Raw genomic sequence first — 15,490 nt, 5'->3', positions numbered from 1 at the left:
AACACCCTCTGACTGAGCCCCTATTCTCCAGACGGACCTTCTATCTGCCCCCTTTTTCTTTTCCTGTTTTTCTTTCAAAACGTTAGTACACCTGTCTGTACAATTTGCCAAGTGGGTTTCTCCCTGAATGGACTATTAGTGAACTCAGACCACTGGAACGCATTTAATTGTGCTGCATTTCAAGAACTGTAGCGGCTTTATTACAGAAATCACTGGCTCTAGTTAGGAAATGACCCATTCCTTTCCCTCAGACAACAAAATGGACCTAGGAGAAGTCAACTGTTCAAAAACTGATCTTACCCAGTGTCGGGGTAAATATAAAGCATCTTGAACTTCCTATTGCTGTGTAGAACTTGTAATATATGTCAGAATTTATATTTAACTATTGGGTTGTGATAATTTAGTCTCCAACACAGGCCCCCTAGCAACATTACACAAACATACACTGAAAAGAACACTTGTGGATGAATAGCCTCATGCGTCATAGGCAGGAATGGTCTTCCTCTTTAATGAAGATGTTTTTATCAAAATAAAACGTAAATATCTGGTTGAGTTAGGTCACCGGAGAGGCTTTTAGCCCTACAGTGGAAGATAGCATACGCCGGATAAAGAAATGTACTTTGGATGGACCCCATTTAAGCCTGTGTGTGCTTGCGTACGTGTGCACACACTCTCTTCTGAAATTATGACAGAATAACCACCCACTCAGAGCTGTGTTCCGGGAGTAGCGGGCCGAGGCAGAGAATGAGAGAGAAGAGTAACATTTCCATCAGACAGGACCGAGCACTTCTAGCTAAGAATGAGTTTGTCAGGCTGCTTGACAGGCCTTGTTGCAGCGATTCAAATCTGGCAGAGCTGGATTCAACTACCGCTGTGCTGGAGGAAAAAAAAGACAGTCAGCTCATTGTTCCACGCTCAGTCCCATGCATGCACCTGAGACAGGGGGCTGACAATAGATGAACTGATGTAAAAGGTTGGATGCTTAAATCAGTTTCAAAAACACCAGAAACTGAACTGATCCAAGATTTGGTCTAGGTTTTCCAACATCCATGAGTGTCACTATATTTAGTTCCATTTATGTTTCGCATGTATTCTGGTGTCAGCCTTAGATGATTCACCCTATTTGACTATTATCAGGCCATTGAAAGGTCGTTACCAGCACTCACCTGTCCCATATATGTGCTACTAGTGGTCCACTAGTAGTAGGCGCAGCAGGTTCAATCATTTCTGGTGAATAAACTGGTGCAGTGCTGTGTTCAGGCAGTGATCATTAAGGTCAAACTTATTACTACCACTTTTGAGTGGAGTGCCTGTAAGAAGCCAAGAACGTCTCCTTTCTGCTCTCTCTGACTCAGCCATGCAGTCACAGTCCATTATGCGATTAAGTCCTTTATTAATTAACACTGTGATGGGGTAGCTCCCATTCATTACAGTCCATTGTCTGGGCAGGGGACAGTGATAGAGGCCGCACTGGAGCAGAGACACAAGCAGGTGAACCAAATAGGGTAGAGAGAAAACATGGCTCGTTACTCTTGCAAAAATATCCCGCCTGCTTAATCTGCCTTTTTGTTTTGTTTCTTCCTCGCTAAACGTGACACGCACCAACAAGGAAGGTGTGTTCAATGTGTTAAAGTGTGTGTCAGAGAAACATCGCAACAGAAAAAGCTGGAGTGAGATACAAGAGGGAGAAAGAGAGAGGGAGCGCAAATGAATCACAATTAGTTCTATTCACACAAAACTCTGAGTTCTCCGCACATCACTGCCTAAAACAATTAACACTGCTGGAAACTTCTTTCCACACTTGGCCCAATTTGGCGACATTAAAGGTCATTGGAAATGAATTTAAAAAGGCTAAAAGAAATCAGCCATGTATGTAATTGCAAAAGGGGCGTACGCATGATAAGTATTGTAACACAAATTTCTTTCGGTGGTGTTTTTTCTCATAACATTTTCTGACAAAGGGATGGAATATTAAACACCTCTATGCCTGAAGCAAAACTCAGGCATTTTCAGGTACAATCAAGGGGTTGAGATGGAAGCTGTCACACAAAGCTGAAGGTCACAGCGCGCAGTGGAGGGTTTGGAGTGTTTGTGAACTAACAACGTGTGTTCTTCAACCCGGCAGATTTCGAGTCAGTGATGACAAACTTGAAGTGAAATCCACTGGGGATGTTCTAATGAGAAAGCTCATGTGGCCCATTAGCAGAGTAATTTCAAGTTTCAATGAGGGCATCTGAGGCTAGATATGTCTGCATCACTGCAGATGTTTTCAGGTTATGGGTGAAGACTCTGAGTGGAGCAACCACAAGGAGGTTCGAATGGCTTGACGCTTCTGTAGGCGATTTAGGAAACAATTACATCCAATCAAAGTGAACATGAAAAACAAAAGGTGACTTTTTAAGTCTACTTGGCAACTGGAAATGTTTGCAAAGGCTTTTCAGTGCATCCAAACTACAGATGCCTCTCATTTCACGCTAATGGCAGATAAAAAGTACTTTGCTATGTCCAACCGCACACGAACACTTCAACCCATTATGCGTTCTGGAATTAGATGCTGGATCCCCTTAGGGAGAGTAACCGTGTCGCCATAAGTGGCCTTTAACTACCTTGTTTATCGGCATAGCACAAGGGCTGCGGTGCGCTCTCCCGTTCTCAGCGGTGACAGCAAGCATAATTATGGGAACAGCTGCTGAAAAGTGCTCGACAACAAACAGGTGGTGGAGAGAAGACGCGCTCGGAAATCGTTAACCGGGCTGGCATTGTCTTCAACCACACTTGGCAGCGTTCACTTTAATCACGACAGAGCATGTTTCTGAACTCTGCACTTTGATCAAAACAAAACATTTTCTCCCGCAGCCAAATTAATAATGTAGGACTTCAACTCATCAGCATCCTTGGAGTGAAAAATAAGATGCAGAGAAAAACAAGAGAAAACCGAATAAAGAAAATGGAAGAGAAAAGGATCAGGGAAGTACGATTCAGTGTTTCTCTACTAAAAATCAAAGAGTAAAGCAAAGTATGAATTTTATAAAAGCTTTTATGGATAATTTGCCCCTAAGAGGATGCTCTCTGTAGATGTGGAAGAGATTTTATGTGCCATGGTAACAGTCCAGATCACCATGTCCCCTCATTTCACTCATTTTTAGGCAGAGAGTGGAAGAGACAGTGACCTCCAAGATGCATCTGCCGCTGCCAAACTGTTCTGAAGAGCTCTGCAAAGTCACAGATGCTATCACTGATTGCAGGTTGCCAAACCTCAATCCTACACAAAGGCCTTCAGAGCAATTCCTGTAATTTCACTTCACCTGAGTTCCAACTGTATTTTCAGAACAAATTTACCAAGTAGGGGTCAGCCAACACTAGACGTTTGTAATAGCGGAGCAATTTCCTGATTATATCCAATTACATTTGAGCAGCTGGTTTGTTTTTTGAGTTGTATCATCGGGTACAACTGGGAATTCATTACTGAAAAAGTGTGAATCCTGGAAAATGGTTGAAACATCTTAAATTATCAGATCCACACAAGAAATTACTCATCTCCTCGAGTTGTTTGCCAAGTTTCACTGAGGTAAAATATCTGGCTCAGCCACCTGCTGTTACATAAATAAACTCCTTAAAAGACAGAGCAGAAAGAGTCTTTCTGCAGAACTTTATTAGCAAAAAGTTACAATGCATTACATCATCTTTATAGTGAGGCTAAAGAGCATTACTCTAAGAGACATCTAATTATATTAACACCAGAGATGTAATTCTTTGGCATGACAGCCAATACCACATAGCTTAAGATAGCACTGTTTATCACCACTTCAATGTAATACCCTCAAAGTGTTATCTCTGCCATTATATCACTGGGAAGGCTACCGCTTTGTGTGGAAGGGGTTCAAGAAGATAGAGGCCATCTTATCTCATTTCTTGTATTGTTTTCAGAGATTCCATATGAAATCAAAAGCTTGAAGCTCTGATCCTAGATGAACTTTAATAAGAGCAAGCACCTTGACTTGGTGAATGGAGCTTACTGAGAAAATGTATTTTGTGAGACTTTTTTAAAGCAGGTTGATTATCCGTTAAGACTAGTGCAGTGCCCTCTCTAAACATCCCTGTTTGCCTGTCCTGTGTTAATGCTCCGGAGCTAGTTCAGAGCTAGTTTCCTATTAGTCCTCCTCAAGCAGATCTACAATATACTGTCACTCATTTATGTTTGTGTGCTGAGTGCAGAGCTTTTTAGAAACAGTCTATGGTGCAGAGTGAAGTCTGTGTTCATTCTACCTGGTTTATCTGCAATGCCAATGTTGTAGTTGATGTTTTCTGTAAAATAAAACTGAATTAGCTCTATTAATGTTCACATGTATGGCTTTCATACAAGTTTTAATTATTTACTGAACTGGTGTAGTTTTTTTTTTTATTGCGTCCCGCCTATTTCAGAGTTCTGTTAAGCAACTAACACAATCTTCAAAACCACAATTTCAACTTTTCAAAATAAAAGCTCTGTTATTCAGCTAGATATACTGTCTTATCTGAGGATGTATTAAAAGACATGTTCAGCTCGGTCCACAGGGTGAAGGCACACTGCCCCGCCGAATATTAGCAATATAGTGTGAAGGGGATATGATGAACGGTTCTTCAGATATGTGTTCCACATACGTACTGACCGACAGATGTTTGAGGTATTGGTAGGTAGATGCATCCACTTTCAAACATGTATGATAATATTTCAAGTTTTGTTCCATATTCTACTTAAAGTTTTTTCTAAACTGTCAATAACAAAGTTCAATTCTATGTTAAGGAGTAAAGAAGAATGAGGAGACGTGAACATGGCTCAGACGCAACTAATCTGTGTATCATTTAGTTGCTTCCAAAGACAGGGGATGGTGTTTTGTTTGCCTTGTATCAATTCATTTCTCCCTCTACCGACTCGGTAAATGGATCTCAGCAGCAAGAAAATCAGAACGGCGTTCTAAGACTGTTCTTGTCATTAATATATGACAACCTCACTGTACTGCAGGCGGCACAACAAAAACCAACTGTGTAACACTGTTAGAAGTGTCATTATGAAAAAAAGCAACCAAGATATCATCTGCTGTGAATAATTGTGCAGAAGCTATGCAACGCTGACGATGATTGCCTCAACTTGGATGAGAAAAACAATGGAGAGCTTGTTTGGACTGAACCATTTCGGGGAACCTAATGCTTTTATTTGGACCGTATATAACTATTTCAAGACCTTGTATAAATCGCATTATTTCAGCTAAAACAGATCTGGAATAGTTCCGAATGCCTCAGTTTCATTCCACTGGTAAAAAACGTGGCAGGGCGGATTTAAAACCAGGCCACCGAGGTTGGCACTTATGAAACAGGCCATTAGTCTGCTATAATTGTCAGCAATATTGTCACGCATTTGTCCTCAGCATTCGCACGAGCCATAAATTTGGCTGTCACATCAATCAGAGCCCGGAATTAATTGCGCAATTAAGATTCTCATTGCTTGGCAGATATAGCTACTAATGGATCAGTGACAAGTGTGATATGATCATAAAGAGGGTTTTTAATGTACTGTTTGATTGCTCTTATGTAGTCTGCAGTGTTACAACATGAGGCTTCACGAGTCCATTTGTTCCCCACAGTGCATAGTCCTACTGGATATAAAAAATACTGTTTATGTGGGGTCACAGAATGATGTAAGGGTGAGCACTGACAACGCTATTATGGCACTAGAGCATATGTGACTAATCAAAACCCATATTGTGTGTCATGTTTTACTTGGGGTGGTTTAGCATTTCTGCTGTTATTTAGAATATGATTAAAGCATGACTGAGAATACGTGCGTGAATGTGTTTGTGTCCGTAAGACAAGGAGTGGAACTGTGTCAGCAGCGATACTTACAGGCTAATTCACTTATGCTGCAGCAGGGGTTTTACAGTGAATTAAAATGATTTGTCATGAGTGGGGACGTGGCAGTATATTTCTCGCGCCTCATTCTTGATGTCATAACAAACCGGCGGTCGCAGATTATATTTCTCTGCCTTTGTCTTTCTGCGTCTAAACACAACAGGTGAATGGATGTGGCGCTCCACCACTGACAGCAGCGTGTGGATGGACATCATTCTTTGGACTCTTGCCACTGCTTGTTGCACAGTGACTCGTGACATTTGACTTAGTTATTACAGGAAAAAAGGAGCTATGAGAACTCAATCTCCCCTCCACAAAGCCGGGGAAACGTGGACTTAAGGCACAGCTTTGCTCGCAGCTGTAAGCACAAACAGCGCTGCACGCTGGGAGATAAATGTCTACAATAAAAAACATCCGCTGGCTATGCGTAGGAAGTGTGCACTACATACCATGTGTGTTTTTAAATGCTGTTGTAAGGCGTATGAGGTCATGACGAATGTGAAGCGAGAGAATGGTGCTTTGCTAGAGACAAATGCTTTTTAATTTAGGTGCAAGCTACACCTCACTCCAAAAGACCCATATTCTAATTATCTCCACAATGATTACTTTTGGATTACAGCCACAATTTCTATTTATTGTTCAGCTATATTTTTTGTCTTGCCACCTCTTATCTTGTCCTGTTAGACCAGGTTCAAACTACATTCATCTGAAAAAGAGGAAAGGTGCCTTATACCAGATTTAGCCACTTGTATGGATCACTACAGAGGTCTGACCCAGAGATCATGTCTGAAGATGATATCTAAAGACAAAGTCACCATGTATCTTCTGTATTCTTCAGACTTCTCTTCAGTCTGTTGTAATCCTGCATTGCGATCCCTGATCTTACATCCCAGAGCTGTCAAGCAATGGAACAACACTTCACTAGACAGGTGACTTTGTTCACATGGCCATTGATCAGAGCCTCCTACTGCGTCTTCAGGTTTCATGTGTTTCATGTGTAGCTCTAAAAGAGAACGCTGTGCTTTATGTCCTTCCTCGTCTCGACTCAAGCTCTTTGAGTGAACATGTCTTACAATCTGAAGGTCACAGGATTCATCCTGCAGAATCAACCATGTATAATACAGAAAACCAAATGTATGCACAATTCCCTCACTCCCTCCAGATATATGATCGAATAGACAGCATAAGATTAAGAGAGAAGAAAGAGGTTTTCAAAAGCAGGTCTATTATGGAAGCGTTTGGTAAAGGTTAAAGCTGAACTACTTTTCTAAAACAACATACCTACGTCTCTGAATGTGTATTGATGTCCTTGGAGTAGAGCGGGTGCAGTTTCCACACAAACAAAGACAGGGGGGATTCAAGAGACAACGCCCCACTTCACTCTATTGCCATTTAACCTTTTTCTCTTCCCAGTGAGTACATGTTTATTGACAGGTATTGAGAGCAAGTGCGATTGCTGCTGAAAGCATGTCAAAATACACCCCGACCGTGGTAATTAAAGACGCAGCGCAAACACGTTGGGGGGGTAAATTAATTCCTCTGGGGGTTCGTGCTCTCCGCCTGGCACACAATAAAACATCCAAACAAAGGGAAATTTTCAGCTCTGACATTAAACATCAGCAGGCAAATGTCAACTAGACGGAAAAAAAATCAACAACGCTCCTTTCTATTCTCATCCATACAGCTGCCAGTGTGTGTTTGCGTGTGTGTGGATGTGTGTGTGCATGAAGACAATACTTCTTTGACAGATGCCGGCAGTTCCCCAGCATGTCACTCACACTGCATTTTAAAACGTCATCACCACATTATCATTCAGGGAATTAGATGAATGACGGCATGTAAACAGTCATCCATACATGTGTGGTGATGTGTGCGCTTGCACTAGAAGATTGTGCAGCATACATGCACATTCACAGACTGTGTGACTGAAGAGGCAATTACCAAGCATGCGTTTCCACCATGCTTTATTTGCAATAACTGTCATCGGCAGAGTCTTGGGCTCCTTATCTGATTTTTATGAACATACTTGGAGGGATTATTGAGATTTGTGAGAGAACCGCGATGAAATGTGAAAGTGAGAATAAAAAAGAAACAGTAAGGGAGAGCAAAATGCTAATATTCCGTGGAAAGTGATGAAATATTAACTATCTCTCACAGCATGTAGAAGTTGGTCGGGAGGAGAAAAAAGGCAAAACACAGAGAGAGAGAGATTATTAGACGATGTTTCCATGATGAGCTTTTTTCTAATCCCGTCATGCCTGAGGAGCTCAGAGAGTGAAGCCGTCAAACTCTCACACCGCACAATTCAAGAGTCGACAGGCCAGGGGCAGCTGTGCATTTTTTAACACTCCATCATTCAGCAGCTGTGGAGCATGAATCAGTGCTCTGCTTCTCTCCAGTTAGCATTTGAGTTTCGGCTGTAGCGGGTAAAGATCAGTTTCAGTGACTTTATGGCCACATGTCAGAAGAGGTCAGTGTACAGTCAGAAAGTAAAAACACTTCAGTGTGACAATGACAATAACATGTTTTCAGATTGTGCTAGATTCCTGAATTCAAAGATAAGAATTCTGGGGACTTCTTTAATATGAGTAAGGCTGCAGACCAGCTCTAGTGCATCTAAGTCTAGGGAGTGGTGCTTTTTCTAACAGCACATTAGCGGAGTAGAAAGTGTCTCGGAGGGCCATTACTCTACACCCCGAACAGCTCCAACAGCGGGGTTAACAGCGCAGGTGCCAGGCTGAGTATTATGGTGTAGCGGTGAGGCATCAGGGGCCTCTGGTCTGCCAAGGTGCAGTGACGCCCGAGCCTGCTGTCAGAGCCGCGGAGCACGGGCTGGACGAGGGCAGTCGCCTCACCATCTGTTGCACGACAGCCAAAGTCACCCTGTAGGCTGTGTCTGAGTAGGGAGTGTGTGTACGAGGGAATGTGTCCATGTCAGTGTGTGTGTGTGTGTGAATATGTACAAAGCTAAAATGTTTTTTGTCCAGACACATTATTTGAGGGTGTGTATGTGTGTGTCACTCATGTAGTGGGGACCTAAATCTGTGGACATTATGGGGACTTGTCTAATATATGCAGACAAAAAGCTAAACCCCAAGGAAGTCTGTTTTTTCTATAAATGTGTACACAACTGTGTGTGTTTCTCCTAGTACACACTTTTCATTTAAAAACTTTTACAGAAGAAATGTGAAAAGAATGTGTTAGGGCTGTATGTGTTTCCTGTACTGTGTGTTTCTCTTGTCTCTCCTCTAGCTCCACCCTTAAACCCATCAGTATCAATGAGGTGCACCTGGCCAGTGCATGGAGGTTCTTTAAAAACTCCTGATTCAGGATCAGAAGGGAGGCTTCCACTGTGAGGACTGCTGGGCCTCAGCCTGGGATTTTAACATTGTGTGTATTGTGTTGTTTGCTGATAATACATCCCATGGTTCTGTTGTTTTAAAGGCTTTCTGATCTTGATTCGTCTCAGTGGTGGCCAGTGATTTTACATGTTGTTCGCCTCATAGGTCCACAATACTGTGGGGCGTAACAAATGTAGAGTCCTCCTCCAGTATAAAATACATGGCATGTTAAGAAATGTAGAAATACCAACATCCTGTAATATTATGAGATATCCTTTTTGTCTTCATGGGACAGCAGTAGTGAAAACATTTTAATTTTAATTAATAAAGTACTTCTGATTCTGATTCTGATAAGGTCATAAGGGGATTTTCTGGACTGACCACTTCTCTGGGCAGCTGGGAGTCCTCCTGGCGTGTCACGAGCAGGTTCACAGTCCCACCCATGGGTGTGGCTCGTAGCAGGGCCACCACCTCTTCCTGAGTCTTGCCATTAAGGTCCACTCCACTAACCTGCACACACACACACACACACACTGAGGCAAAACTAAAATCAAAGTGCTCTCAGACTTCAACAAGGGAGATTCTGTGGCCTCCTCATAACCTTTATGCAGATGAGTGGCTGAGCCAGTTGGAATTAAACATGGGTTATTTCCCCCTAAAGTCAGCGGTAGCTGATTTTCATGTCAGTCTGATTGAGGTATAATCAAAATATTGTTCCATCTAACCAATTTTCCTCTACAATTGAAAGCAGTGTTGTAGCCATAGGGAACACAGTGTATTTGACTTATTTCAACAAAGCTCAGTTAGATTGAATTTTTGGAACAAGCCATCATCATCAAAGAAGTAATTAGTGTCTGAAATTACATACAATCTCAAAGAGCCCACTCGCTCTACTCTGTGTAATGGTTGGAGGTTAAAGAGCGCTGCCTCACCTCCAGTAGGCGATCTCCAGCTTTCAGTCGGCCATCTTGGATGGCGGCGCCGCGGGGAAGGATGTTTTTGACGTAAATGGGAGCACTGCCGCCGATGGGGACGTCTCTGGATGTGATGCTGAAGCCCAGACCCTCTGGACCTGGGAGAAGAAAAAAACACTATTACAGTAAAAAAAGAAATGTGATATGTTACTTACCACTGTTGACTGTTTTCATCTCCCCACATAGGAGTGAGAGGTCAGAGTTTAGAGACTACTTTTCAGTGTTTTACTTTTATCAGCAGAAGTGATTGAACCTGGGCAGCAAAATAGAGATTGTCAGTCTAAATGCTCTCACATCCTGCGACCGCAAAAACATATCTGTGCTAGTAGTGATTTACCTCCAGGTGAAAAGGGTGAAATACATAAAGGGCACATGTTTGGCAAAGTGTTACAGCAGCTTCATGAGTTTGTAAATGTCAACAAGAAATAATCTGTGTCTCCTGGGAAACAAAAAGACATTCCCTTTTCTTGGTTTTCTTATGACAGTTATGCTTTTTCTCACTCTGCAGATGAATATTTTTATCTAGTCACCATTATTGCTCATTAAAGTCACAGGGGAGACTTATAAAATGTATCAAGCATTATATTACTTCCACTGTGGCTCTAAGAAACAGAGAAGGCTCTTAGATCCATTTCTGTAAGATCCTTTTTATTTCATGTCACTGAAACATGAACAACCGCTGCACAGGGATGAAATTATGGTTCTCCTCCTCTTTTCCATCCTCAAATTTGTCACTGGTTCGCCATCAGGGTGTGTCTCGCTCAGGTTTGTCAGGAAGTAAAAATGAAAACATGTCCTCAACTCTAAATATAGTGTTGATGCTATATGAACCAAAATTGAGTGTTTGTGATAAGTGCATGTGGACTGTAAAGCCACTCATGTACATTATGGTCAGATTAAAGAGCATTCATTGACCAGTATCCTCTTAAAATGTAGAGCGCTACACCTAAATAGCACAAATACAGTTTTCGAAATCATCCGCGTATGTGCTTGATAGTTTAACCAAAAGCTTCAGACTCTTTGGTGCAATGACAAACCAAGAGGCTGCGTTCGAATCGTATCTGGGTCAAGACAATATTTCATATGTATACAGAAGTTTGCATAATGTAGACAGCAGTGATCTTTACATTTACATTACAGTTGTTTCTTATTGATGCATCCTTGAGCAACAGCTACAAGCCTTTTTTAAAGTGCAGTGAGTGGTGAGGCTGAGTCTGAGAAAACACCTTTAGGTATCAACTGTGCAAAGCCATTTGCCGTTTGGTTTTAAGACTGACCTTTAAGGCTCATCAAATGAATATGAATAGCTGGTCTGGAGGAAGTGAGCAAATACAATAAAGGATAAATAAGAGGATCTCAGGGCTGACCTTTCCTGCTGACCAGACCTAAATTTGTCAAATAAAAGCAAGAAATTGTTTCAAATGTCAGTAGGGGACTGAGGTAAAGCACATAAATTGAGTTTGTCTCTTATCTTTGATGGAATATTTAAAAATTCAACAGCCTTGCTACTTTATGTTATTAGATGGACATAAGGAGCAGTGTCGCAAAACCTAGCTGCCTGTGTTTTTCGCAGTGGAGCGGGAACGATGGTTACGTGGTTCAGTCGAGGCTGTTCTGATGGTAACAACAGTGATTAGTATTCATGTCAAAGTAGCTGCTCATTTCACGGAGCTGTCAGCACCTCTGAGGTTCATCATGACCTACTTTTCCCAGTGTGTCTCTCCAGCAGTCTGTCGAACTTGTCTGTCGTCTCGCTGACAGTGATGGCGTTGATGAACGAGAAAAGGAAGAGAGAAGTGCGGATGGCAACTTTCTCGTGGCTTCTGCACACAAACAAACTTGCGGGAAAGGTGATGAAGAGGTTGCTTATAAAGTCAGAAAGTTGAGCTGCTGAAAGTTGATGACGTGCTATGATCTCTCCATCAATGCAGCGATGCAGCATGATAACTATGCAGACCGAAATAGCTGCCGTCGTTAGTGTTGAATGTTAAATCTGTCTTTATGAGTGACTAACTTTTATTACAAGGTCACATAGGCTGCCATGACAATCAGTACCACTTCTCTCTGGAGTGGTACTGAAAATGAAACTATAGAGTAAAGGCCCTTTCAGACAGGACGTGACGGCAGCACCGCTGCACTCTGACACCCATCCTTTCCAATGGTGTACGTGACACAAGGATGGTTTATTCACAGCACAAAGATAAGCACAAGAGCAGGTCACCAATGTGCAAGGTTTGCACAATATGACCAAAAGTTGTGCGTCCAATAGACATGAAGCATCCAACCAGGAACAATGGAGGAAAAGTTGGGTTTTGAGTGCGGCACAAGAGAAAACTTACTTGAATGCAGCACGATGCAGATAATGTAAGCTGCATTGAGTTTGTTTTGCTCTGTTCCTTACACCCATGGTTATTACTTTTTTTTCCCTGATTACAAAAAGCTGAATTGTATTAATTAAAAAAAATATTAAAAACCAGCCCAGCCAACATGAGCGATTAGACTATCATAAGATATCTTGTCCGATCCCGGCCTGGTTCGTTTGGTATAACCACACTTTTGTGTGTCAGAGTTCCTGGAATTATAATTAAAAAAGTTTATGACACACATAAAAATGTTGAGTCAAGTAGTCACATCAGGTATGTTTCAACAGTCAGGTACCGTGTTGTTGATACATGCACCCAGCCTAATGAACAGAATCAAACTCCCGCCCATTGTATGATCCTGTAGTTAACTGTCTCCAATCAGGTAATTAGAAGAATGCAGCTCTAATATGGTTGCAGTAATTAACCACTGGCATCTTTATATTGGGTAATAGAAGAGCAGGATAAAAGTAATTGTATCCCTTTCTGGATTAGTTGGAATCCTGGCTCCAATAAGGCAATTAAACAGCAAACATGAGAAGAGGCTGAGGCACGTTAGAATGAGTTAATGTCCTTTTCAACAGCAGACATTTGATTAAGGCACTCTTGTTAATTTGCCATGCGAGATCTGCTCCTGCCACTCGGAACTCAGATCCATTTAGGCCGAATCACAACAGTTACAAAGTGGATCAACAACAGAAACGGCTGAACCCTGTCTGAAAGTACATTAGTAGCGATGGTAATCAAATGGAACTGTCAAGATGAATTTCAGAAACACATTTAGAGCCTTTCACATTTTATCGCTCAGATGAATTTCCGATTCAACATTTTGGACAATAATTCATCTCCATTTACTGTTTACGAATGGATTGAAGTTTACAAGTGAGGCACATCCATTCCAGTAAGCCCCCCCCCCCAGCAATAATCTCAGCCACCACTTCTGTCACTTGGGCAAAAGCAACAACTTTGAAGAATTATGAGTAGTTCTGAATTAGAACACATGATGCAATGTGGCTAGTGCAAAGAAAATAAACTACTGGCACAGGTCTCTTGCTGGAGCTTCACCAACATCTTGGCTTGGTTTTCTCTGAAACAAGAGACTGGTGTGCAGACAAAAAGAGAGGAATTCTATCACATTAAAAACAAATAAATAGAACTTGCACTGAAGTGCTTGGGGACCTTTGCCAAAGATATTAGAGAAGCTTGTGACTGCTTTCCCCGTGAGGTATGTTGCATTTAGCCTCCGTTGCTGCCCTCACTTGCCGCTCTTTTCCCTGAAGCTCAGCGCTGAGGTCTCAGTGCCAGCTTTCAACTAAACATCTGCTCCCTCCGACAGGACAGAGAACAAAAAAAAAAGGAGAGAAAGCGTTGTCCCCTCTGCCCTGGTTCATTTCACAACCAACTACTTGTCAATATGTGTGAAGATAGTGAAGTGATGAAAATGAGATGGGGCCTGGCAGTAAATCCACCACAATGACTGGCTAAGATATACAATGCTCCAGTTTTACAGGCCTGTCCACAAACAAACCGACCTCAGCCGGAGGAAGACTGATTGCTGAATATCAGTGTTTCAATTTTCATTCCACAAAACCACGGTGATCCAGCCCTGTGCAAGAAGCACAGTCTTTCAAGATGTGGTTGATCTGTGTTTGCATTTGGCTTGCTCCGTTAAACAAAACCCTGAGGCAAGAATAGATTTCTGAATATTTTCTGGGAGATTAACAGTATTCTTTATTCTCCCTGAATCTGTTGTGTACTCTAGAGAATATAAAGGCATACGTATGATGAGACGGCCCTTTGTCCCCTTTCACTCAGCGAGGGGTAGGGGAGTAGGAGGAGAGACAAACCTCTGTTAATCTTTCCATTCCATGTCTCTTGCTACTTGCTGCAGATAATCACATTGTTTATTTGTGGCCGTGCATCCCTGTTACTGCTGGTTCTTACCTTTCTTCAGCTGGATGTTGAATCTGTGGCCTTTGTTCTTCAGGTATGAGCTGTTTGACTGGTTTGTGCTTATTCTGCGCTGCAGGGAGGGGGAGGGGGCTGAAGAGGTCCGAGAGACCAAGGCGTGCGGTAACATTGTGTACCGTCGGCTTGGCTCCGGGGTGCTTCCTGCCAGGGGGCCCTGGTGGCTACAGGAGACAAATATCAGGGTTTGTATTTGGTATTTGGGTGTATTTGACCATAAATAAACAATTTCTAATATGATGGAAAAGAAAACACAAGCTTTGTCCCTTTGATATTTCCAGCATGATGTTTTGGTAATTTTGCATTATTTTAGCTACCAGTACCAAGAACGGATGTTGTCATCATATTGTGGCAAAATTAGATACATTAGGAGAACTTCAAGCTGCTATTTGGACTCGTGGTGGTGGAGGCAGTTAATGAAAACTTCAAACTTGTAGCCTGGATGAAAGTTGTCCAGACAAATGTTAATTGGATGACAGTGGTTATTTTGAGACAGTTCTGATAGCCTCCTCTGCTAATGGGATTCAACCATTCATGTCTACGTCAGTGTATATAGCCATTATCTGTCAGGCTGCTATAATATCCAGGACTATAAACGTTTCAACTTATTGGATAAACACCACATCTTTATCTTTCTGGAATTTGTCCAGAGGCATTAAATAAATTAATTGTAACTACAGGTATATAAATGCACTTTTAACAAGATGATCGTTGGTGTGGGCTCCAAGGTCTCAGGTAGAAATTCTTATTAAACTGCTCTCTTGCCTTTTAATGTGTAGCTTTTAAACTATGATGGATTCACAGTGAATATATTATGGGGAAGTCCTTGACTGGTGCAATTAAGACAAAATTGGCAGGCATTAGAAAGTGTGGCAGCCTGAGACTGTTTAGATTTAAATAAATGTTTTTTTTTTTATTCATCCAATCAGAGGGTCAACTTTTTGGACCATGCTGATCTTAA

At 41.9% G+C, this 15,490-nt stretch overlaps 1 protein-coding gene across 5 annotated transcripts in view; it reads right to left on the bottom strand.

Annotated features, from left to right (window-relative positions):
• LOC109629692 (partitioning defective 3 homolog) overlaps positions 1-15,490 on the bottom strand; it is a 323,260-nt gene that overhangs the window by 151,252 nt on the left and 156,518 nt on the right. For all 5 annotated transcript variants that reach the window (XM_069512787.1, XM_069512786.1, XM_020087499.2 and 2 more), the window contains exons 10-12: positions 14,506-14,693; positions 10,160-10,299; positions 9,609-9,737 (exon numbers count right to left, since the gene is read on the bottom strand). In XM_069512787.1, coding sequence (XP_069368888.1) covers positions 9,609-9,737; positions 10,160-10,299; positions 14,506-14,693 — 457 coding nt within the window. The remainder of the gene's footprint in view (positions 1-9,608; positions 9,738-10,159; positions 10,300-14,505; positions 14,694-15,490) is intronic.

This window comes from Paralichthys olivaceus, chromosome 17 (assembly GCF_024713975.1).
Source record: "Paralichthys olivaceus isolate ysfri-2021 chromosome 17, ASM2471397v2, whole genome shotgun sequence".
Lineage (NCBI taxonomy): Eukaryota > Metazoa > Chordata > Actinopteri > Pleuronectiformes > Paralichthyidae > Paralichthys > Paralichthys olivaceus.
Note: the sequence above shows the minus strand (reverse complement) of the source record. Positions and strands in the feature narration are given on the sequence as shown.